At 42.6% G+C, this 25,369-nt stretch overlaps 2 protein-coding genes across 5 annotated transcripts in view; one reads left to right on the forward strand and one right to left on the reverse strand.

Moving 5' to 3' along the window:
• fam118b (family with sequence similarity 118 member B) overlaps positions 1–18,207 on the reverse strand; it is a 62,794-nt gene extending 44,587 nt beyond the window's left edge. For 2 of the 4 annotated variants that reach the window (XM_072593048.1, XM_072593045.1), the window contains exon 1: positions 7,058–7,206. The gene's annotated coding sequence lies outside the window, so the exon portion shown is untranslated. Of the gene's footprint in view, positions 1–7,057; positions 7,207–17,891; positions 18,000–18,036 lie in introns of those variants that run through there. The other 2 variants (XM_072593046.1, XM_072593047.1) reach the window with 2 other exon arrangements.
• Positions 18,208–18,286: 79 nt separating this feature from the next.
• Positions 18,287–25,369, forward strand: part of ilvbl (ilvB (bacterial acetolactate synthase)-like) — a 53,691-nt gene continuing 46,608 nt past the window's right edge. The window contains exons 1-4 of the mRNA XM_072593044.1: positions 18,287–18,508; positions 19,190–19,391; positions 20,912–21,039; positions 24,573–24,711. Coding sequence (XP_072449145.1) covers positions 18,302–18,508; positions 19,190–19,391; positions 20,912–21,039; positions 24,573–24,711 — 676 coding nt within the window. The 5' untranslated portion in view covers positions 18,287–18,301. The remainder of the gene's footprint in view (positions 18,509–19,189; positions 19,392–20,911; positions 21,040–24,572; positions 24,712–25,369) is intronic.

The following is a 25,369-nucleotide window of genomic DNA, read 5'->3' on the forward strand; positions in this document are numbered from 1 at the left end:
TCACTGCTTTCTTGGCATCCTTCTTTGCAACCTGTCCTTTCTTTTCCCCAAACACAGTGACAGTCAACTTTGTCCTGAGGTTACAAACCGGCCCCATGTATGCAAGCTTTTCTTTATTTATTCACGGATGGGTATAAGAACAGGAAGGGTTTGGAGGAATATGGGCTGAGTGCTGGCAAGTGGGACTAGATTAGGTTGGGATATCTGGTCAGCATGGATGAATTGGACCAAAGGGTCTGTTTCCGTGCTATACATTTCTACAACTCCATGTACAATAAGGTCAGTATGTTACGAAAGAAATCACCTCAAGCTGCTGCCCTTACACTTTAACACTGAAGCATTGTCTCTGTTGCCCATGGAACCCTGCTTTACAAGGAAAACCACATAAACAAATATGTGGATCCAATTTTCCACATTTAAGATTTGAAACCAATTCTCTCAACCAACAGTTTTTTTTTAAATTGCAGAGCACAAGTGATTTGTTGCAATGCATGGACCATTTAAAGGTTTTTTTTCTTGGCCATGCACAGATGATAGAGTGCCAATTTACACAAAGCTGGTGGGATAACATTTCAGTGCTGCATAGGGGGACCACTACCATAGTCTCAGTGTCACCAAGAAGATTGGGTCACAGACATTATAATGTTGCCTCATTCGGAGCTTTTGACCTTGAAAGTAATACAGCTGGAAAAAACAGGATCCAAGTCTGTCCACAGAAATTTGCTTAATGAGCATTAAAACTAAAACTATTGAGAAAATTCAATCTTGGCAATCATTTCTTTTGGAGGCACTGAGTCGACAGCAACGATCCCTGTAGACCACGCAGCAACGCAAATGTTTCTGCGCAGGATGCTCATATTTTGGCCCTTGTGCATTTAAACAAATTATTCATGCACTGGAATAAAAATGGATTCTAGTGAAAAATAAGAAAACAACACCAACCTCAATAGTGGAGCTTCGGTAGGCAGACGCCAATACCACCTCCACTTAACATTCACGGAAGCATACCGAAGAACTAGTCTCAGCTTCAACCTCAAGGCAGCTCACACCCTTTACCAATCCATTCCAAGTCAAGTTCTGGTCCAGCCCTCTGTTGAGCTCAACAGAGAAGGTACTTCTTATTTCAGGCTGACATTGATGTCAAGATTCAACACTGCATTTAATCTGCAAGTACCATCTTCAGATGCCTAAGGATGAGAGTCTTCAATGACTGTGACATCTGTGCTGATATCACAATCCTAGTGTATAAAGCAGTCATCCTTCTAACTCTTCTGTATGGCTCTGAATCTTGGACTATGTATGGATCCCATCTCAATGCATGGATTCTGCTTGAAACAGATTTTCTACATCAGCGACAAGAACAGGCATATTGACGTTCGTGTCCTTGAAATAGCACTGCCATCAGGGTCATCGAAAACCAACTCCACAGGGCCAGCCACTTGCTTAGAATGCCTGAGTTCCAACTGACAAAGAAAACCTTCACTCAGTTCAAAGAAGGCACGTGAACAATAGAAGGACAAAGGAAGTATTGCAGAGACTCTCTGAAGACTTCTCTCAAGAAATACAGCATAGATGTCAATGTGTGGGAGACTCTCATTCAGAAGAAAATGACTTGGAGCAAGCTCCTGTGTGAAGGGAGACAATTCTTTGAGAAGACTTGTCTGCTGGAGGAAGTATGGAAAAGGAATTGGAGAAAAGAATCCCAGCTATGAAAGAGGCAACGGAACCCATGACACAGCATTTTCCAAGTATACAATAATATTTGTTAGTGAGTGATTGCTGACAATAATGACGACTTGACTCAAAACGTTAACTTTGTCTCTCTGCACAGGAATGCTGCGAGATCTGCTCGGTACTTCCAGCATTTCTGGACTAACTTAATGGACAACTCAGACTAAGTCACCTCTATCTCAGGCAGTCCTTTTTCATTGCTTGTAAAACATACACAAATCTCAACAGATTAAAACTGAAATTTCATGTTTGAGGAAATGTCATTAGGATACAGTTCAAAAAATTAATTTTAAATATATTTTCAACATAACCAACGGAACCCTTTAATATGAATTCCAAATCAGTACAATATAGTGTCATGGAGTACATCAATTGAACTGAAAACTGGATCAACAAATACAGACTTGCAAACATATCAGTAACATTCATTCAAGATTTAATCTTGACACTGGGTACTAAAATTACATAAGTCTCATATCCTTGATGAAAATAATTAAAAACTTTTCTATGCAGGCTATGAGCAGCTTTTATTCAGTAGTAACCTTTTTGTGTAGATCAGAAGGTCATGGGTTCAAGACCCTTGGGAGAAATTTGAACACATTCTAAGTGGGTAAGTCAATACAGCACAGATAGAATGTCTCATTTTATGAAGATGCTAGATGAAGATGAAGATCAAAGCCCCAGCAGGCAATTACAAAAGTGACAGATCTTATTGGAAATATTCAAAAGTTCATCTGGGAACAAGCCTTATCATCTGCCTTTTCTGTTCATCAGACCAAGTTGTAGGCAAACTGGATGTCATGCTTGTCGCTATTTTATGGTAACAGTATTTCAAAATTAATTGACTGGGATACCCTGAAAATTCAAAAAGGGTGGATGGTTTAATAGCAGCATAAATATTAAAATGCAGAAACTGTGCAGCCACACAACAAAAAAAATTGTAAAAACAAAAGTTGACATTTCCAGTTTGTCCCTTCTTCAAAATGAATACTTATCCATGTCACTATCTACGACACTGTTTATTCATAGAGAACTATTATGATGGGCTAAATAATCTATTGAAAGCTTTGTATTTTTATTACTTTAAAATAATCAGTTCCAGTGCTGCCCCAATCTTAATTTAGAAAGCACTATAAAGTTACTTTACAACTAAAACACTGATCAATATCAGGTCCATAGTTTGTCACAATTATCCAAGAGAACACCCATGACAGTCAGAACAAATGAGTTACCATAGTTACAACATGCTTCTGGATTAGTGGTGCTGGAAGAGCACAGCAGTTCAGGCAGCATCCAAGGAGCTACGAAATCGATGTTTCGGGCAAAAGCCCTTCATCAGGAAGCTCCTTGGATGCTGCCTGAACTGTTGTGCTCTTCCAGCACCACTAATCCAGAATCTGGTTTCCAGCATCTGCAGACATTGTTTTTACCTCATTTGTTTTTACCTAGTTACAACATGCACTGACTAAGCAAATATTCAGTCTTTTAGGGCACTTAGCTTAGACAATAAATGCTGGCCAACGAACAACTTTCTTGTCTCTTGCCAGTAGATTAACTCCACAGTGTAAATGGCCTGCCATTCTGGGCAGACTATATTGCAACTTCCACACTGAGCAATTGCACTCTCATTTATGTTACAAACAAAGATTTCCAGCTCCCACTGCCAAATCTTCAAAGAGCACTCAAGTCTTTTATAATATCTGGTACATCTGGCAGACAGGCAGAGAATAAGAGCCTCTCAGCAGCTAGACATCTGTAGTGGGAAAAAAAAATTCCTGGACAAGGTCAATCTAAATCTATATCTAAAATGCAGGGCTGCCCTAAATTTGCTTTTCTAAATAAGAAATTGGTTCTTGAACTTTTCTCACAGACTAATCAAATTCATATCTGTGGCAGGACAAACACTTATATAACATTTATGATCTTTGATGCATAATAATTGTCCTGTATCTACACTGCAGTACTAGTCCCAACAGCTCATTACCAGATTTCCCACACACTAGTTAATAGCAAACACCAAGACCAACTCTACAACATAACTAAATGTACCCAGTAGAACTGTGAACCTGGTTAAAGCTTGTGAATTTATTTTTAAAAGGCTGTTTACACTTGTACCCTCCTTGTCTCTATGCCTGCTACTGTATTTTCACAGGAAAATCTACACAAATATCCTTTTCATTAATTTTAGCATTGTAAAGTGCGCCAAGAAAGCTCACTACACTGATTTTCAAACATAATGTATATCACAAGACAATATATGACAAATCAACAGATCAAGTAATTAATTTTGCAGTTGACAAAAACTGCACTGATATTTTAGCATGAAAGTCACCCTAGTCCAAACGGACCATAAGGCTGCTAGCTCATTAGAAAGAAATGACTGGGGGTTTATCCCAAAGGTCAACATGCCTCAGGTGAAGGGACAGGTTGAGGAGGAGAGTCCTTACATAGTAAACTTAGCCAGTATGGAAATGGAACCCACATCATTGGCATCGATCTGCACTGCAAACCAGCCAAATGACCTAACCGATCTCCACAAAGCTTGATGCTCGTATTCCTCTCACAACAATTCAAACCTTTTTTTCCCAACCATATTGTTCCTATTTCCTAAACATTTTCCACGCAATGTGCTCTGACTCGCAAATGTGCCAGAGGATTGTGATTTAAATTCCATTCTAGAGGATTCAGGCTGACATTTTGTAGGATTTTTAGTTTCTTCTTTAACTGTCAATTGTCTAAACTCATCATAGTGAGCACCACATTCTAACTATTCCAGGTTCGTCAGTTTCTCTTGAATTTCCTACTTAATTTCTCAGTATGTCACATTACTGCCCCATGTTTATTTTTATTCACAAGCAGATAAAAAGTAACACTCAAATTGTCTGGTCCCTACTTCTAACAGCCCCAACTTCCCAATAATCAATTCATTACAATAGTCCTACTCAACAGACACTTTAACTTCATCAATCCCATTCCACTCCCCCAGATCACCATACCACCACACTCCTAAAATCTTCATTATGGTTGCTTCCTATACAGCTTCCTGAGTCCCTGAACAACTCTTGTCCCATGTCATTACTCCCTCTTTTTCCTGATCACATTGCCTCCCCCACACACACTTACCCCCCCCCGCCCCCCACCATGCCCCTCACACTATCCACTCCCAAGTTCCTCACTAATACCCCAACAAAACCAGAGATGTTTCTTCCCTTGTCTCAACAACCAAGTTCCAGTTTCACTCTCCCATTACTCCCCACATTGTTCCCTCACCTTCAAATCCACTCTCATCTCTGGTATCCTAGGACTTCCCAGTTCCCCATCCATATTTTGACAGTCTTGCAGAGAATCCTATTATTCCCACTCTTTCAATATGGGACTGCCCAGTCCCAGATTTTCCAGTCCTTCGTCCCCTGGTCGATTCATGGTCTTTTCCTAGTTTATGCAGTTTTCTCAGTACATATCATTTTCCAGGTATTATACCCCCTCCATTCCTGCTTTTCACAGTGTTAACCCTCCTCTATTATCAGGTTTCCCAGTGTTAACCCTTCTATTTCCAGTTTTCCTGGAACTATCCCCCTCTATTCCCAATGATATCACCCTATGTTACAGATTTCCTAGTCCCCCTCTATTCCTGGTGAGAATCCCCTTTATTCCCATTTTTTTTTCCTGGTGAGATCCCTTCCCTCCCAGATGTCCAGGTGATAGCCTCATATTTCCTGGTAATATTCCCCTCTATTCCCAGATTTTCCAGTATCTTCCTCTCTATTTCCAGCTGGCCTGGTGATATCCCTATTTCCAATTTTCCAATATATATCCTCCTCCTGGTTTCTCTGATAATATGTGTATTCCTGGCAATATCCACTTCTATTCCTGGTTTTCCTGGTAGTATCTCCCTGCATTCTTGGTGATAACTCCCTCTATTCTAGGTTTTCCTGTAATATTCCTTTGTATTCCCAGTGAAATCATGCTCTATTCCTGGTTTTCCCAGTGATATTCCTCTGTATTCCCAGAGATTAGTCCCAGTGTTTCCCCTGTATTCCCAGTATTTTCCCTGTATTCCTGGTGACTTCCCCTTATTCCTGGTGATATTCCCCCTGTATTCCCAGAGGTTTCGCCCTGTATTCACGGTATTTTTCCCCTTGTATTCCTAGTGATACTCCCTATATTCCCATTATTTTTCCCACTGTATTCCTGGTATTTTTCATCCTGCATTCCCTGTGGTTTCCCCATGTATTCCCAATGATTTCCTCCGTACTCCTGGTGAATCCCCCCTGTATTCCCAGTAATTTTTCCCCTGTATCCCCAGGAATTCTGCTGTATTCCCAGTATTATCCCCCTGTATCCCCAGGATCTTCCTGTATTCCCAGTATTTTTCTCCTGTACCCCTAAGATTTCCTTTGTATTCCCAGTATTCTCCCCCCGTATCACTAGGATTTCCCTTATATTCCTGTTTTTTTCCTGTGTATTCCCTGTATTTTCCCCCTGTATCTGTAGTATTTCCCCCCCCCCCCCCGAACTCCTGGTATTTTTCCTTTGTATCCCTCAGATTTCCCTTGTATTCCCAGTATTTTCCCCATGTGTTCCCAGTGATTTCCCCTGTATTTCTGGTATTTTTCCCTGTATCCCCAGGATTTCCCTTGTATTCCCAGTATATTTCCCACTGTATCCCCAGGATTTCCCTGTATTCCAGTATTTTTCCCCCGTATCCCTACAATTTCCCTTGTATTCCCGGTATTTTCCCCCCTGCATTCCCGATGATTTCCGTGTTCCCAGTTTTTTCTCCCTGTATTTTCCCCCTGTACTCCCGGTATTTTTCCCTGTATCCCTAGGAGTTCCCTTGTACTCCCAGTATATTTCCTACTGTATCCCCAGGATTTCCCCGTATTCCGGTATTTTCCCCCTGTATCCCTCAGATTTCCCTTGCATTCCCAATGATTACCCCCGTGTCCCTGGTATTTTCTCCCTGTATTCCCGGTGATTTCTCCTGTGTTCCTGGTATTTTTCCCTCTGTATTCTGGGTGATTTCCCCCGTATTTCCATTATTTCCCCCTGCATTCCCAGTATTTTCCCCCCTGTATCCCCTGCATTCCATCTCCCGTATTCTTCCCCCCCCCCACCCATATTCCCGGTTCCTCCCCCCCCCCCATATTCCCGGTATTTCCTCCCTATATTCCCGGTGATTTCCCCCGTGTTCCCTGTATTCCGATTTTTTTCCTGTCTGTACTCCCGGTGATTTCCCCTTGTATTCCCGGTACTTTCCTCCCTATTCCCCCGTATTCCCGGTTTTTCCCCCGTGTTCCCAGTATTCCCGGTATTTCCCGGTTACCTCACTCTCTCCGATGTCTCTCCGGGCGCCGCGCGCTCTGCCGGCGGATAAACTGTTTCCCAACGGCGGCTGCGCGGAGCCACAGCCCGAGCGGCGAAACCGCGCAACTCGAAACTCAGTCCCCAGCTCACTGCAGCTGGCAGCTTAGAGGCAACACAAAGGCACTGGCAGCTCCAATCGCCTTTCTCATCATTGTCCTCCAGCTTCCCATACTCCACCTCCTGCTCCACCTACCCCCTTCCCCATCCCACGACCCAATCCTTCCCCTCTCAAGGGTGACCAAGGATGAACATCCAGGGGTATTCAGTATCTAGCAAAGACAGACATAGACCGGGATGAAATTAATGCAATAATGAAGTAGAATACTGGCTTGGAAATTCATAATGTGGAATATGTATGGATGCAAATAAGAAACACGAAGAAGGATGAAAACATTAGTGTATGTTCTATACAGGGCCTTACATGGTAGCAGAGATGTAAGGGAAAGCATAAAACATGACATTAAAAAATATATGCAATGAGAGTACAACTGTGATCATGGGTAATTTACAAATAGATTGGACAAGCCAAACTGGCAATAACACTCAGAAAGTGGATGCTGGAGAGCTTATGATCAAACATCGACTCTCCTGCTCCTCAGATGCTGCCTGACTGGCTGTGCTTTTCCAGCACCACATTTTTTGACACTGATAATAATACTGCAGAGGAAGATTTCCTGGAATATGTACATATTTTTTAGTTAAAAAATCACAACACCTGACAAAGGAGCAGAACTCCGAAAGCTTGTATTTCCAAATAAACCTGTTGGACTATAACCTGGTGTTGTGAGATTTTTAAACTTTGTCACACCAGTCCAACAGCAGCAGATCATGACATTCCACATCATAACATTTATTTTAGATCAACACATTAAAGAACCAACTAGGAAGCAGCCTTTCCTCGAGTGAGGGAACAATAGAGAGTGATGGAAAAAAAGAAACACAGCAGGTCTCACAGGTACCTCCAGAGCCACTCAACTCTGACCTTATTACAGCCTTGTTCTAAACATCGATAAAAGATCTGAATTGCAGGTGTCACAGCTCTCAAGGCCGCATTTGACTGATTCAATGGTATTACCATAATTGAATTCCCCCATTATCAACATCCTTGAGGTTTCCATTGATCAGAAACTCAGCTGGACTTGTCACATAAACAGAGTGCCCACAAAAGCAGGTCTTAGGCTAGAAATATTGTGGTGAGTAACTCACTTTCTGACTTGCCAAGGTATTAACAAGGTACAAGTGTAGCTCCAGCAACATTCCAGAAGCTTGACACCATCCAAGACAAAGCAACCCACTTGATTGGCACCACATCCACGAACATCTACTCCCTCCACCACCAACGCTCAGTAGCAGCCATTTATACTCTGCAGAAATTCACCAAAGATCCTCAGACAGCACCTTCCAAACCCAGGATAATGGCAGCATATACTTGGAACACCACCACCTTGAAGTACCCCACCAAGCCACTCACCATCCTGACTGGGAAATGTATTGCCATTCTTCCACTGTCACTGGGTCAAAGTCCTGAAATTCCCTCTGTATGATATTTTGGGTCAACCCACAGCAGGTGAATTGCAGTGGTTCAAAAAGGCAGCTCACCACCACCTTCTCAAAGGAAACTAGGGATGCCCAATAAAATACTGGCCAGCCAGCCAGCAATGCCCACTGTCATGAGTGAACAAATTAAAAAAAGGTCAAGCAGCATCTGTAGAGAGATTTTTTTTTCAGATTTCCAGTACCTGCAGTTCTTCATATTTATCCTTGACTGCATATAGAATTCTGCATTGCAGAAGAGGACCTTTAGCCCATTGAGTCTGAACCAAGAAAACACTACTCTAAAGCTACACTGGAGCCACTTTCCAGCGCTTGATTACCTTCAGTGTTTTGACGTTTTGAGTGCTTGTTCAAGTACTTCTTAAAGGTTGTGAGGTTATTTCCAACTGCCACAGGGACATGGACCAACTCAACTTGTCCAACCCCCTCACCCACTCCAACCTCTCACCCTCAACGCGCAGCCGTCCACTCCCTCTGCTCCAACCCCAACCTCACCATCAAACCAGCGGACAAGGAGGGGGTGCAATGGTAGTTTGGCGCACTGACCTCCACACTGCTGAAGTCAGATGCCAACTTGAAGACACCTCCTCCTACTGTCCCCCTTGACCTCACCTCCCATCACCAAACCATCATCACCCAGATTGTACACAACCTCATCACCTCAGGGGATCTCCCAACCTCATAATTCAGGAACCTTGGACCACTCAGTTCTATCTCCTACCAAAGAGACACAAGCCTAACTATCTCGGCTGACCCATTGTTTTGGCCTGCTCCTGCCCCAATGAAGCAGGTCATAAACTTCCAGGCCGTGCATTCCAGATTCCCACCAATCTTTGAGTGAAAAATATTTTCCTCAAATTCCCCCTAAACATGCTGTCTTTCACCTTAAAATTATGCCTTCTTGTTACTGACCCTTTGACTAAGGGAAACAGCTGCTTTCTATAAGCCCCTCACAATCTTATACACTTCAATCAGGTCCTATCTCTGTTTTCACTGCTCCACTATCCCAAGCAACATCCTGGTGAATCTCCTCTGCAGCTCTCCTTCTTTCCTTCCTGTAATGCAGTAACCAGAACTGAACACAGTACTTCAGCTGTGGTCTAACCAAAGTCTTGTACAGCTCCAACATTACCTCTCTGCTTTTCTAATCTTTGCTATGACTAATTAAGGCAAATGTCCCAAACACCTTCTAAACTACTTACTAACTACCTTATAACTTGTCCTGTGCCTTTGGGAGTCTAGGAGTCAGAGGAACAGATCCCACTCGGTCCCTCTGAACTTCCTAGTGTCCTGCCTTTCATTGAGTACTCCCTTATCTTGATACTTCTTCCAAAACGCATCCTCTCACACTTATTGTGCAAAGAAAAAGGATTACTTAACAATCATGTTGTGTAGGATCCATTAGGGAAGAGTGACCAAAAAATGAGGCAATTGTTCATTAAGATGTAGAGTGAAGAAGTCAAATAAAAAATTAGGGTCTTGAATCTAAATAAAGCCAAGTTACAAGGCACAAGTTAATAATAATGGATTTGGGAATCTTACTAAAATGGTTAACATTGGATAGGCAGTGGTCAATATTTAAGGAACGTACGCATGAATTACAATAATTCTTCATTCCTACCTGGCGTAAAAATAAAACAAATAAGATGTATTAACCAAGACTTACAAAATAAATAAGAATGCTATTTGATACAAAGAGGAAGCATATAAAATTGCCAGGAAACCAGCAAGCCTGAGGAATGAGAGCAGTTTAGAATTTAGCAAAAGAAGACCAAAAAACTGATGAAGGGAGAAAATAGACTGTACGAGTAAACTTGCAGTACAAATAAGAACTGTAAAAGCTTCTATAAATATTTGAAGAGAAAAAGATTAGCAAAGACGAATATAGGTCCCTTAGTTCATATAATAGAAGAGGAGGTGCTGGAGGTCTTATAAAGCATAAAGATAGACAAATCCTTGGGTCCTGATCAGGTGTATCCCAAAAATTTGTGGAAAACTAGGGAAGAGATTGCTAGCTCCCTTGCTAAGATATCTGTATCATCAACAGCCATGGGTGAGGGGCTGGAAGACTGGAAGTTGACTAATGTGGCACCAATATTTAAGAAAGATGGTAAGGAAAAGCCAGGGAACTGTTCAAGGCTTGTGTAAAAGGGAACTATAGATCAATGAGCCTTACGTCAGCGGTGGTTAAGTTGTTGGAGAGGACATTTCGAGGGACAGGATTTCCATGCATGACTGATGAGGGATAGCCAACACGGCTCTGGACATAGGAAATTGTGCCTCTCTGACTTGACTGAGTTTTTGAAGAGGTGACAAGAAAGATTGAAGAAGACAGAGCAGCAGACATTGCCTATATGTACTTCAGCTAAGCTTCAACAAGGTTCCTGAAACAGCTCCAGAGCGGCCAGAATCCCATCATGAAGTCACCCTTTATTTACACATGCATAATAGTTGACACTGGTCTGGCTTCCTCAGAGCCAAGAGAACCCCTGACACTCCTGTTTGTATCTGTCAGACTAGATTAACAGCCCTAATCAGGAAACTATTCTCTGAGGTCCACTCAGCTGACCTTGTAACAATCACTATATCCCTCCCCTTTAAGTCTGGGGTCATAGGCCTGTTCTTTTTCACGTAGCCTCTCCTGGGACGTTTCCAACAAGTTCCAGTTCCTCCGATTCAGCCTTAGAAAAGGGTGGCAAGATCCGGACGGTAGTCTGCCTTTTGTGCCTGAAGTGTCTCAGAAGAAATTCACCCTCTCCTTGAAGATGGAAAAGCATCGGGGCTGCAACATCCACAACGTCGATCTCAGACCCCGCGGTTTCCTCGAAGATAAACGTGGGGGGGCGGGGGGGGGAAGAACCATGGCTTCTGACAAACTTTCCTGCTGATCTGAGGGGCCGGGTATGGAATACGTTCGCGTGTTTGCAGCTTTCGAGCCTTAGTCCATGCAGTTCTTCAGGACTGCCTTGCCTATCCAAACTATGATGTCACAGGACCTGACCCCACATCGACCATGCCTCTTACCCACGCAAGGCCACTTCCATGATTTCGGATCAAACTTTGTCCCCTGAAGTAAACTGTCTCTCTGGTTTAGAGGAACCTTGTGTCCAGCATTGGAGTTCCTGATGCCATTTCGCCCTCTCCCCAGTCCGGGAAGATCAGATTTAACCTGACGCGGATCCTTCTCCCCATTAGCAACTCTGCTGGAGCTATCCCCGTTATTGCGTGAGGGTGGTCCTACAATCAAATATAAACTGGGACCATTTGGTGTCAAGTAAAATTATAGGGTGTTTCTTTAGGCCTGGCTTCAAAGTTTGGACTGCTTTTTCTGCCAGATTATTGGATGATGGATGGTATGGAGCTGTCCTTTTATACCAAATGCCATTCAACTTCAGGAAATGTTCAAATTCCCTGCTGGTAAATGGTGGGCCCTTGTCTGTGATTAACACTTCCAAGAGCCTGTCTATTGTAAAAGAAGCTTGCAGCTTTTCTATCATCATATTCACATTTGACAAATGAATCTTTGCACATCTAATCACTTTGAATAGGCATCTACAATGACTAAGAACGTTGAGCCCATGAAAGCCCACAGTCGAGGTGTAACTGAGTCCAAGGTCTGGCAGTACTAAAGGGTCACAGGAACACTGTAGAGATTGTGAGAACATAGGGATTGAGCTGAATTCTGGGATTACTTCCTCGAAGGAATTTCGGATTTGGGACCTTTGAGGGGTTGCAAAGTGTGGAAGCAGTAAGATTGATTCCTTGATTGATCGCATTGGAGGACCTAGAAATGGGGGAAAGATCTGGAAAAAGGGAGATTTGAGGTGCAGAAGAACTGCACAAATGGTTCTGAATCACTGACAGAATACAGGCAAGCTTTAGCTTGACACACGAGTCTTATTTCACCTGGATATTTTTCCCTAACAACGGCAGAGACGGAGTTTTCAAGGCATGTGAATTCGAAGAATTTCACAAAATTCCATCATCACGTCAACAGGTTTTGAAGGCAGGGCCTTCAAAAGCCAATGTCTTGTTGTCTTATAATGGAATGTTGTCAGTACCAACCAGTCAGGTCACATGAAAAGTTGGAATTGAGGCCTGTAGAACCGAACCAAGCAAACCTTAAAACATTAGCACAAAAATTTGGGAGATGCATGAGCCAGTAGTTTCACAAAAAGCAAATGGAAGAACTATGGATGCAGTAAATCAGGAACAAAAACAGAAATTGTTGGAAAAGCTCAGATGGCAGCAGCTGTGCAGAGAAATCAGAGATAACGTTTCGGGCTGAGTGACCCTCTCTCATAGCCGGTTCTGAGCTTTTCCAGCAATTTCTGTTTTTTGCTCGTAGCTTTATCTTTTGGTACTTAAGATTGTGGGCTCACTTCTTACTACAGAAATTGTTAAAAGAGGCTGGTATTGCATGCCAATATCTGGTGTGGTACTCCTACACTTCTTTTCGGAAGAGGGATGACAGAATTTTGATCCAGCGATAATGAAGGAGTGGCATTGCAGTAACAATTGACAATGGTGTGTAGCTTGGAGGGGAACTTGCAGGTGGAAGTGTTCCCAAATATCTGCTGCCTTACCTTTCTTGGTGGTAGAGGTCACAGATTTAGAAGGCATTACTAAAGGAACCCTGGTGATGCATTATGTAAATTGCTGCCACTGTTCATCCGTGGCAAAGGCAGTGAATTTTGAGGGAGGTATACGGGGTGCTAATCAAAATGGGCAACTTTCAGATAACTGCTTTCTTAGGTTCCATTCTAGTCAAGGACAGCCAGGGAGGAATCCCTGGTGTACTTGCCAATACTTAACAATGAATGTCAACTTCACATCACATTGCTCGTTACGTTACAATGATGATTATACTTTAAAACTACATTGGGAACAAAAAACTTTGAGAATTCCAGTGGTCATAAAAGCAAGCCCTTTCTTGAAAGAAGATTAAATTAGTTATTAGCTTCCTATTGTACATTTTATTTATGGGAAGGGAAAACAATTTCATGATTTTGACATTCCAAAGCTTGTAGCTAATTAAGTACTCTCTAATTTGCATGCAATGTAATAACATAGAGAAAGATCATTTTTATCCCTAAAAGACTTTTTTTTAAATTGCCTAAAGGCATCAGCTGAAACCTTTGTATTTTCCTGGAAAGGAACTTTATGTGAGATGTCGGATTGTCGTTTTATATTATTGTTTATTTTGTTCAATATTGACTATAAAAGTCACCACATACATTTCCTTTTTGGACTAAAAACAGGAAAGGAGTTCGGACTTTGCAATAACGCTGAAATACCAGGAGAGTTTTGCAACTTGGAAAAGGAAAAGTTGGAACAGTGAGATTGATACATAATTTGTTTTCTTTCATTTATTTAAGTGCATTGTTTAGTTTTAGTTAGTTGATATAAAGCTAAGCTTACAATGGCAGGAGACCTCCAACCCCTAGCATGTGTGTCTTGCCTGATGTGGGAGCTCAGGGACGTGGCGGACGTTCCTGGCTCTTAACTTGCAAGAAGTATGTCCAGCTGCAGCTCTCGTTTGACCACATAACGACTCTGGAGCTGCGGATGGACTCACTGTGGAGCATCCGCAGTGCTGAGGAAGTTGTGGATAGCACATTTAGTGAACTGGTCACACCGTAGGTTAGAATTGCTGAGGGAGACAGTGAATAGGTGACCAAAAGACAGAAAGAAAAAGAGTGGAAAGGCCTTGCAGGTGTCCCCTGTGGTCATGTCACTCCAAAACGGGTATGCATTTTGGATACTATTGGGGGAAGAGGGCTCACTAGGGAAGGGCAGCAGTTGCCAAGATCACGGCACCGTGGCGGGCACTGCTGTTCAGAAGAGTGGGAAAAAGACTCATAGGGCCATAGTCATGGGGATTCTATTGTGAGGGGAGTAGATACTCCTGTGGTCCTGTGGCCAAAAACTGGATTCCCGGATGGTATGTTTGGGTCAGGGATGTCACCGATTGGCTGCAGAGCATTCTAAAAGAGGAAGGTGAACAGTCAGTTGTCTTGACGCATATAGGCACCAATGATAGAAGTAAAAAATGAGACGAGATCCTGAAAGCAGAATTCAGGGAGTTAGGAGTGAAGTTAAAAAGGAGGACCTCAAAGGATTACCACCAGTGCCATGTGCTAGCCAGTGTAGAAATGAAGAAATAAGCAGAATGATCAAGTGGCTTGAGGGATTGTGTAGGAGGGAGGGGTTCAGATTTGTTGAACATTGAGACCGGTTCAGGGGAAGGTGGGACTATTACAAAAGGGATGGTCTACATCTGAACCAGACTGGAACTAATGCCCTTGCGGGAGTTTTTGCTCCTGCTGTTGGGGAGGGTTTAAACTAATGTGGCAGAGGACTGGGAACCAGAGAAAACAACTAGGCAGCGAGGTGGAGACTGGAGGCTGGAAGAATCATGAAGATAGCATTAATAAAGGGAAGAATAGGCAGAGAGCAGATGAACGCAAAAGCACTGGTGGCCTGAAGTGCATCTACTTTAACGTAAGAAGTATAGCGGGAAGGCAGATGAACTTGGATTGGTGCCTAGGAGTATGACATCATTGCAATCAGAGACTTGGTTGAAGGAAGGACATGACTGGCAACTAAATGTTCCAGGATATAGACACTTCAGACAGGACAGGGAGGGATTTAAAGGGGTGGGGGAGGGGTGGAGTTGCATTGCTGGTCAGGGATGATATCACAGCTGTGCTAAAGGAGGACACTATGGAGGGCTTGAGCAGTGAGTCATTATGGGTGGAGCAGAGAAAGAAGGGTGCAGTTACATTGGTGGGGCTGTATTACAGGCCTCCCAACAGTGAGCATAAGATAGAAGAACAAATAGGTAAACAGATTATGGAAAGATGTAGAGCCAATAGCATATTGGTGATGGGAGATTTTAATTTTCCCAAAATTGACTGGGATACACTTAAGTGTCAGAGGTCTGGATGGGCCAGAATTTGTATGATGCATCCAGGAGAGTTTTCTAGAACAGTATGCCAATAGCCCGACGTGGGAAGGGGGCCATATTGGACCTGGTGTTGGGGAATGAGCCAGGCCAGGTGGTAGAAGTTGCAGTGCAAGATTTCTTTGGGAATAGTGACCACATTCTGTAAGTTTTAGAATACACGTAGACAAAGGTGAGAGTGGTCCTGAGGGAGCAGTACTAAACTGGACCAAGGCCAATTATATAAAACTTAGGCAGGAGCTGGGAAATGTGGATTAGACACAGTTATTTGAAGAGAAGTCCACATTTGAAATGTTGGAGGCTTTCAAAGATAGGTTAAAGATAATGCAGGATAGGCATGTCCTGTTGAAGGCAAAGGATAGGAAAGGCAAGATTCATGATTTCAGGAGATAACAAAAAAAACTTAAAAGAATGAAAAACTTAAAGGAAAATAATGGGCCTAGATTTGTTAGATCAACTATCATTGTGAACATAAGAACGAGGAGCAGGAATTGGCAATTCAGACTCTCAAGCCTGCTCCACCATTTATGATGATAATGGCTGATCTCATCTTGGCCTCAACTCCACTTTCCCACCTGCTCCCACAACCTTTTGACTTCCATTCTAGATGCATGTGAAGAGAGGATACTCAGGGAGTATAATAGGGCACATTAAGGACCGAGCGAGCAATCTGTGCCTGGAACCAGAGGATATTATACAAGTGTTAAATGAGTACTTCATGTCATCTTCACTTTGGAGAAGGCCGTAGTGAGAGAATTCAGGAAGAGGGACTGAGAGGTTCTTGAGTAATTTGACATAGGGAGTTATAGCATAAATTATAACCTCCCTGCTCTTATGTTGGAGCTGTTTTCAGGAAGTTATTAAGCCAAAAAAGAAGAAGTTCCATTTTTACTTCTTTAGCGTGACACATTGGGAACTCAAGGGTTTAAAAATTCCACTACTAAAAAGGACTCATTGCAGTATCGATTGCATGCTTGTCATCTTGCAGAATGAGACTAGACATCACTGGGCGGGGGGGCTGGCTGATTCCAGGAGAACAGAATCCTCTGGAAGCATACATATGGATTTCACTTCCAGCTCAGGCAAAGGTATCCGTCCTCCCTGGACAAGACTAATAGCCTTGGCCATAACCTTATTAACTGCTTCCTGTTCCCATTATCATGCGTCCCCTACCTCTTAACATGAGCTTGTGAATCCAACAATGAGAACAAAGCAAAATCCTTCTGCCTAAATCCCTATCCATCAACATATGATTATGAAGAATATGATAACCAGTTCCTGTAAACAATTTCCTATTTGTTACAGGAAATCAGCAATCACTGGGCATTGTAAAATTGTAATTACCTGTCTCAGAATGTAACAACAATCAGGCATGTGACTGCTGTATTATTCCAATAAAATATACTGCTTGCATGTATAGAACAGAGATTCATCGAGGGGTGCTACCACAAGAAGGCTATAAGACTCCTTTGTTTTCATCCAGAATCTCTAGCCGGCTATCCAGAAACAAAGCATCTACTTTTGAACTGAAATTTGTGTCATCCGGAGTTGAGAGTCAAACTTCCACAGTACAGGAGTTTGGTGTACTCTGCACAGTTCTGGTCACTGCACAGTAGTTTAAGTTGTCACAACCCCAGAACCCCACAGTACTGTGGACATTTTTAATATGTAATTCCAAGATGTGTTTCATTAAAAAAAATGACACAGCAAGCAAGGAATGACCACATTTGTCCCATGGGAAGTTAGGCTCATCACCAGACTGGTTCCTGTAGGAGCTTTTGCTTTGTGAGGTAAGCATTAAGTAGACTAGATTCAGTGAACTTTAGAAGAATTTAAATATTTAAGATTTTTAAAGCTCTTGACTGGCTAAATGCAGGAGAAAACATGTCTTCGGCTGGGGAATCTAGAACATAGGATTACAGAATCAGAATTTGGGGATAGTTAATTAGACGAGACAGGGAGAAATCCTTTCCTTCAACAGTTTATGAATTTTTGGAATTTTCTATCTCAGATGGCTGTGAATACCCAATCATTAAGTACATTCAAGACAGAAGGTAAGAGACCCTTAGATACTAAGAGAATTAAATGATGTAGAGACCACGTGGAAGGTTGAAGTAGCAATAGGTCAGTCAAGATATTACTGAGTGAAACAGAAAGGTCAAAAGGCCCACACAAGCTCCTTTTGCTATGCATTAATATAAAAAAATATCAAGTTATAAAATCATTATGTGGTTCTTTAATGTCCTATAGAGAAGGAAACTTCTGTCCTTACCCAGTCTGGCCTACATTTGACTCCAGGCCTCCAATAATATTATTGTCTCCTAATTGCCCTCTGGACAGTAGGGACGGGTAATAAATACTGGCCCACTTCCCAACCATGAATAAAAACAATTAGTATTTTGCTCTAATGCACCTACCAGAGGCACCAGTGAACATCCAGTTGAATGCCCACGGGCATCTCTTGGCTCTGACTGTCCTTGTTGGTGGGAGGGCTGATCAGCGCCGCCCTCAGGGACAAGGACGTCACTGCAGGCCCCGCTGAGACGTCACCGAAGATATCCAATCACAGGCTCGATCCCGCGGGACATCAACGCCCAACGTCACCGCGTGTCCCGCCTTCTCAGCGCGGTGGATGGACAGCTGTGTTGATGACGTTTGAGACCGGTTTATGATAGGGCGGTGATGGTGTCAGTCATCCTCCTGGCGACGGGGCTTGGCCCAGGCGTCTGCAGCGGGTGGGAGGGATCCGGTGACTGGGCCGTGGCCATGGGGCTTGGAGTGGCGGCGGTTGCCGGCTGCCTGCTTCCATGGGGCCTGCTGGCTGTCGCTTTTGGCTGCTCGCTGTTCGCCGTCTGGAAACTGGGACTGGTTCAGCGGCTGCGATATCGGGTGATTAAGGAGGAGGGGGTGGGGCAGGTCATTGACCTGTGCAGAGTTCAGAGGTCAGTGAGACTGAGGGGAGGATGGAAGGTCAGAGGTTAGAGAGGCCTTGTGGGGTGGGGGTCATAGGTCAGTGAGCCTTGCGGGGAGGGGGAAGGGTCAAGTATCAGAGGTCAGTGATTAATGAGCCTTTTTGGGGAGGGTTCAGAGGTTATTGAGTCTTGTTGGGGTCAGAGGTTCAGTGAGCCATGTCCCTTGTCCTAGCAGCTGGTTGTCAGGGAACAGTGACCAGTTGCTGAACCCTGATGGTTGTCAGGGGAATTTCCCCCTCTCTGTAGGGTGAGGGTGTCAGAGGGCTATAGTTTCTCTATGGGGTGTGGCAGGGATGGGATACCTGGGGTGCTGGCTCCTTCCTCAGGTGGGATCACTGACTCCTGCTGTGCTGAAGTTGGGGTTAAGAGGTCAGTGCTCCCTATCCTGAATGAAAGCTCCCCCCCCCCCCCCCCAAGGAATCCATGATACTCTGACACTGGCTGTGGTGGGTGGTCATTGACAAAGCTGCTCCAAAGTAGGAGAGGCTGACATTCTGCACATGTGGTTTAAAATGCTGCTTGAAATGAAGTGCACTGTATCAGAGCGGAGGCTATTTCAGTGGTTAAGTGATGTTTTTCTCCTTGATTCATTGAACAGGTGGAAGCTTCAAGTCCCAGACATGGTGGTGAGAGTGTAGCAGAGGTGCTCAAGGCTCATGGTGTGAAGTACGTGTTCACCTTGGTGGGAGGACATATCTCACCAATCCTTGTGGCTTGTGAGAAGATTGGCATCCGTGTGGTAGATACGCGACATGAGGTCACAGCTGTATTTGCTGCTGATGCTGTGGCCAGGCTTTCAGGTAATAAAAGGAGCTGCTCACTGTGTAGTAGAGAATCATACACTAAGTGCAATCTCTAAAGAAACACCCAACTGCACTAAACAAACACTTCCCATCCTCGTGGTTTTCCTGACAATCTTCCTAATTTGGGGATAATGAGGATCCAGTGGATGTGGTATATCTAGATTTCCAGAAGGCACTTGACAAGATACAGCATAAAATATGGATACAAATGGTTAGATTCCAGGAGGTTAAGAGTACAGTATTGGTTTATAGAGGATTGGCTGTGACAGAAAGGGTTGGGATAAATGGGTCCTTCTGTAGATGGTGAACTGTAACTCATGGGGTGCCATAGGGTTCAGTTCTCAGACCTTTACTGTTTACAATCTATATGAATGATCAGCAACATGATCAGAGTGCAACTGAGCAAAATTGATGGAGGATTCTAAAACAGATGGGAAAGCAGCCTCTGATGAGGAGATAAAGATGGGTATTGATAAACTAGGAGAATTAGCCAGAATCTGGCAGATGGAGTTTAATGTGGTTAAATGCAAGATTTTCCATTTTCGTTGGAAAAATAAAAGGGCAAATTATTATTTGCCTTCCTCCTGTTCCTATGCTCCAGATACCGTAGAAATGAATTTCCTTCAGGTCACAAATTAATTTTCATTACTTTCTCCAGAATCAGTTATTCACTTATGTAGTTTTGAAGTTATTTTGCTGATCTTGCAACAAACAGTTATCACTTCTTGCCTTTTGCTATAGCCTTACTTTGGCTCCATTGTGTAGCTATTTCTGCGTAATATGTAGCCAAAAGTATGGTGTGCCTTGATTACTGTCTCTGACCTGTTTCATTGTTATCCACATAGGTAAACACTTCACAGCAGAAAACACACAGGTTGTTCAGTGTACCTTGCCCTTTTGTTTTGTAGGCTCACTACTTCGGTCCAGAGTCTGCATCTTTCTTATCTAAATGTCACTGCTAGTCTTATGACATGGTATGGGGACAATTGCATTTAGTAAATGTTTAATGAGGGGCATTAATTATGACGTTGGAGATAATGCTGTAAAATGGGGTAATAAAATAACTTTTTGTTTTTCTATTATAATCTAAGTTCTGTTTATCATGTCAGATTGCGACCAACAGCTAGTCTGCATCTTTTGGGATAGACATCCAATGTTATCTTAAATTGGCTGTAGCATCGGCTCAATATTGTAGGTTGGCTGACCTGCCCACTATATTGCCATATTAATGCTTCTCCCAAACTGTACAGCTCAGTCCTTACATTGTACAGCAAAACCACACACCATTCAGTATCTAACTGAAAAATCAGGAGATTACACGCGGAGATCACAATCCTGTCTTTTCCCTTTTATAGGAATGGCAAAGAAAGCGTGACCACGAATGCTGTAATTATTTTCAATAAATTGGGGAATGATTGAGTTAAGCTCAATATATTGATGGGTTTGTCTGTTGTTGCAGTGCAAGAAGCATGGCTATTGAATGTGTGTACTGATAGCTAATTGCCTTTGTGTTTCAGGTTCTATTGGTGTTGCTGCAGTAACTGCAGGTCCTGGTTTAACCAACACTGTAACTGCAGTGAAAAATGCGCAAATGGCAGAGACTCCAGTACTTCTAATTGGGGGAGCAGCTGCAACTCTTTTACAGGTAGACAGAGCCTTCACATAAGGGAGTGTTTGCAAGCAGTACATCTGATGCATTTAATAACAACGGCATGTGTTTATATGTATTAACTCATTGGAACACATCCCAAGGTGCTTTGGAGCATCAGACAGAGGATTGCACCAACCCACATAAGGAGGTACTGAGGCTGGTGATCAAAAGATCAAGCAAAGAAAGAAGCTTGAAACAAAGAAAGAGAAACGGATGTATAGGGAGAGAATTGCAGAACTTGAGGCCCAGTTAACTGAAAGCCCAGATATCACTTATGGAGTGATGGAAATAGAGGTTGATCAAGGTCAGAATTACCTGGACAATGTTTCTCTTGGGGATATTTATTTGATAGTTTATGGCATTCAAGCATTGCAACAACTTTCATTTAGATATACTGGTTTTAATGTCATAAAACAGTCCAAGGTGCTTTTGTAGTAGTGTTATCAACAAACTTGAGTCTGAGCTGTATAAAGAAAGATTAAGGCAGGTAGCCAAAAGCTTATGTCTAAGAATCGAGCTTTAAGGAACGATTTGAAGGAGGGGAGCAAGATGTAGAGATGAAATGCTAGAGGTTGTACCTAACCAGCTTAATGCACAAATGTTAATAGTGGTGTGAGGAAAGTCTGGGATATTTCAGGGTTGGTAGAGAACTTGGGTTTTTCTCGTTCAGTTGTTGCTGGCAAGATCAGCATTTATTGCCTCGTTATCCCTTGAAGGATTGTACCTCTAGAGGTTACAAGATAGGGTTGTCATCATAATGGGATTTGCATATAGTGATGAGAGTTTTGTAATCAAAATGTTACCATTCTGAATGCTGGTGTATGTCCCTGAACAGGGTATGGGTGTGAGTTAAGTGGGCTGCAGTATTTTTTGTTTGAGTTCATGTATCAGGAAGATGTGAGATGAAAAACAATGTATTCAGATTAAACTGCATGCAAGATATGATTTGCACTGAATGATGAATTACAGAGTATTGACAGTGCTGTGTTACGTGATTATCAATAAACTCTGCATACCTTTTAACGCATTTTAGTCCAGATCTAAATTGGATGGCAAAGTGTTATAAAATGTTAAGTGTGGCTGTGTGTGTGAGAAATACACATTCTTAAAATAAGGTTGCTGTCAGGTAAGTACTTTCACGAAGTTTAGTCAGCGGTAGCTTCAAATAGATTTTGTCTAACATTGCACGTACCTTGGAATCTAATCAAGAGTTTCATGTAGTTTGTTTTATAAACCATATTTTTATGCACTGGCTTTCACGTAGGAAAAGATTCCAATAATAACATGCTGTGTCTCTTCTCCTGAGAAAGGAAGGCTAAAGAGATGACCTGATAGAGGTCTTTTAAAAATATGCAAGGTTTTGAAAGTTGGATAGAGAGAGAATATTTCTTCTTGTGGGGAAGAGCATAACTAGACACCATCAATATAAGATAGTTACCAAAAAGTCCAAATGGGAATTTAGGAGAAACAATTGGAACTTCTGATCAAAAATGTGGTGAGAGCATGTAACTCATTAATACCAAGAGTGGTTGAAGTGTGGAGCATAGATGCATTTAGGATGAGGCTTGACCAAGATAAGAGGGAGAAAGGAACAGAGGATTGCAATAGATTTAGATGTGGAAAGAGAGAAAGAAGATCTCTGTTGTGAACTGGTTAGCTTGAGTGGCCTGTTTCTGTGCTGTGCATCCTACGTAATAAGCAGAAAAATTAGATTGCGAGTTGATGATGGGGAAATTCACTTGGGTCACACAAACTTGGCGAGTTTTGAACAAGACTTTGAAGGATAGAGAGATGAGGAAGTGGTGCATGGAAGGGAGTTCTGAAGCCTGATACTCGAGGCAAATCCAGCAAAGATGGGAAGAAAGATTTCACCAAATGCAAGTCAAACGTGAATTTCGGAGGGCCTGGCAGCCAGGGTAGGATAAGAGGAGATGTGACATGAGGGCAGAGATGTAAGTACAAAGGGAATTAGAAATTAGAGTGTGCCATTAAAGATGGCCACGAGGAGTTGTTTGCGTGGAAGGACTCGTGCTGGGAAACTCAGCTGCCAGTAGTCCCTAAGCATGCAAGGATGGTGTCACATACATAGAGAATGAGCCGAGGCATTCACAATCAAAACAAAAAAAACTTGAGGCTCTGAATGACAAAAAAATCAGCCTCTAATACAGATTCAGGCCTCATTGTCACAAAATCTTCCCTTCAGCAGTACCTCAGGATCGAGAGGATGCCTTCCTTTCACTCTGGTGTTGTGTATTCTGAGGTAATTAAACAGTGCAGTGCTGAAGTCATATACCCTTCCGCAGGTGGTGTTTGTTGACGTGGATGATTAACATGTTCAAAATTCTCTGCTGGTTCTTGGCCTTCAACTGGGCTTGTCAGAGACGCTCAGAATGGTTGGCTCCTTTTTCTCCAAATTGGCTGGTTCTTGGCTAGAGATTGCAGGCTGGTTATTTTGTGACCAAGCTAGTGTGTGCCTCATCCAGTATCCACTTCATAGGAGGCTAGAGACCTTTCAATTTCTGGGTTAACCCTTAATGTTCTTCTCCAGGCAAATAGACATTGTTGGCTGAGAAAAAAACAAATTTCATTTAGTCATCCTTCACCCTTCTGGCAGGATGTCATAGTGGAGCCATTAAGTAATCCCTGCAATCGGAGTCATGTAATTTGAAAACATAATTTTCTGTAGCAATTGTCTTTGTGTTTGAATGATATGATACTACCTACCATGGTGATGGCTGGTGAGTTCTGATCTTGCACTCTGGGGGATTGAAACCTTCTCAATTAGAATCTATAACAATGCTGTAACCTCAAACCAGCTCCACCTTTATTACAGATTTGCAATGCTGTGGTACAGCACATATGGACTCCAATATGCATTGGAGGATTTGGAACTAATTTTAATGAGCAGGAGATCAATGAGCACCAAAAGTGTTGGCTGAACAGTATGGAATATTAAAAACACTGCTTCAGAAGTGTAGCAGTGTATAGAAGCTGAAGGATAGGAGTTCGTAAGGAAACATTGGAGTTGGGTGGTTTGGGGACATTGAAAGCTTGTATGAAAATTTCACAAGCAAATGAATACAATTGTGTGATGTTGTGGAGATCTGTGTAGTTTTTTAATATCACTGAAGATATGTTAAGTTGGTTGGTTGGTTGATTGAATAGAATGCTGAGGTTGTGGACATCTTCAGAGTCCAGAGGTACCAGAGAGTTGGGAGGCACAGTGGGGCAGGTTATGTTTCATAGTGTCTGTGTATATGTGTGGCTACTAAAGAGAAGAGCAAAAAAGAGAAAGGTGAAGTTTAAGATAGCAATACAGGAAAAAGAGGAGAATTTTTTTTATATATATATGCTGCTGTGCCATGATGAGGAAGACAGAATGTGGAGAAGGAAGTACAATCAAAACCCAGGGCTCATCAGGTGGTCAGACACTGTTAATGGGCTAATGCGGGAAATTTGGTACAATAAGTAAATCTCAATCATGACTTTAGCTAAGTGCATTGTCTTATTTCTACTTGTCCTTTTAGGGCAGAGGTGCGCTGCAAGATATTGATCAGCTGTCACTTTTCAGAACCCTCTGTAAGTTCTGTGCTACTGTCCGTACAGTTCGCGACATTGTTCCTGTGCTCCGGAAAGCTATTGCAGTGGCTCAGTCTGGTACTCCAGGTATGAAGTTCAATAATCTCACCTGATACGGTTTTCTGTTCTTTGGCTCCAAAACAATCACAAATAAACTTCTGCTAAAAATGCATAGTGAGTCTGCGAGGTTTTCAGAGGCAAAGGGCAGGTCAATATTTGTCTAAAGATACTAACTTAAACTAAGTTTTCTCATCTTGTTTCAGTTGTACAATCACTGTTGACTCTAGTTTTTAGGTATTGGTGCAGGATGGCTGAAAGGTGAGCAGATTAAAATTGGGAGTAGGCCATCTAACCCGCAAGCCTGATCTACCATTCAAAAGAAGAAAGTGAGGACTGCAGATGGTGGAGTACCAGAGTTGATAAATGTGGTGCTGGAAAAACACAGCAGGCCAGGCAGCATCCAAGGAGCAGGAGAATCGACGTTTCGGGCATAAACCCTTCTTCAGGGCTTCTTGCAGTGACACTGAAAGAATGATGCTATATTCCCAAGTTAGGATGTTGTGTGGCATAAAGAGAAATTTGCAGATGATGATGTTTCCATGTATCTGCTGCCCTTGTCCTTCTAGATTGCCATGGTGATGGGTTTAGAATCCACACAGTGATACCTGAGACCCAGACTAACCACACAAACATCTATTGTTTGTGGCAAGGCTTACACTATATAATGGCTACAAAGTGAAGTTGA

Source organism: Chiloscyllium punctatum, chromosome 23 (genome assembly GCF_047496795.1).
Source record: "Chiloscyllium punctatum isolate Juve2018m chromosome 23, sChiPun1.3, whole genome shotgun sequence".
NCBI lineage: Eukaryota > Metazoa > Chordata > Chondrichthyes > Orectolobiformes > Hemiscylliidae > Chiloscyllium > Chiloscyllium punctatum.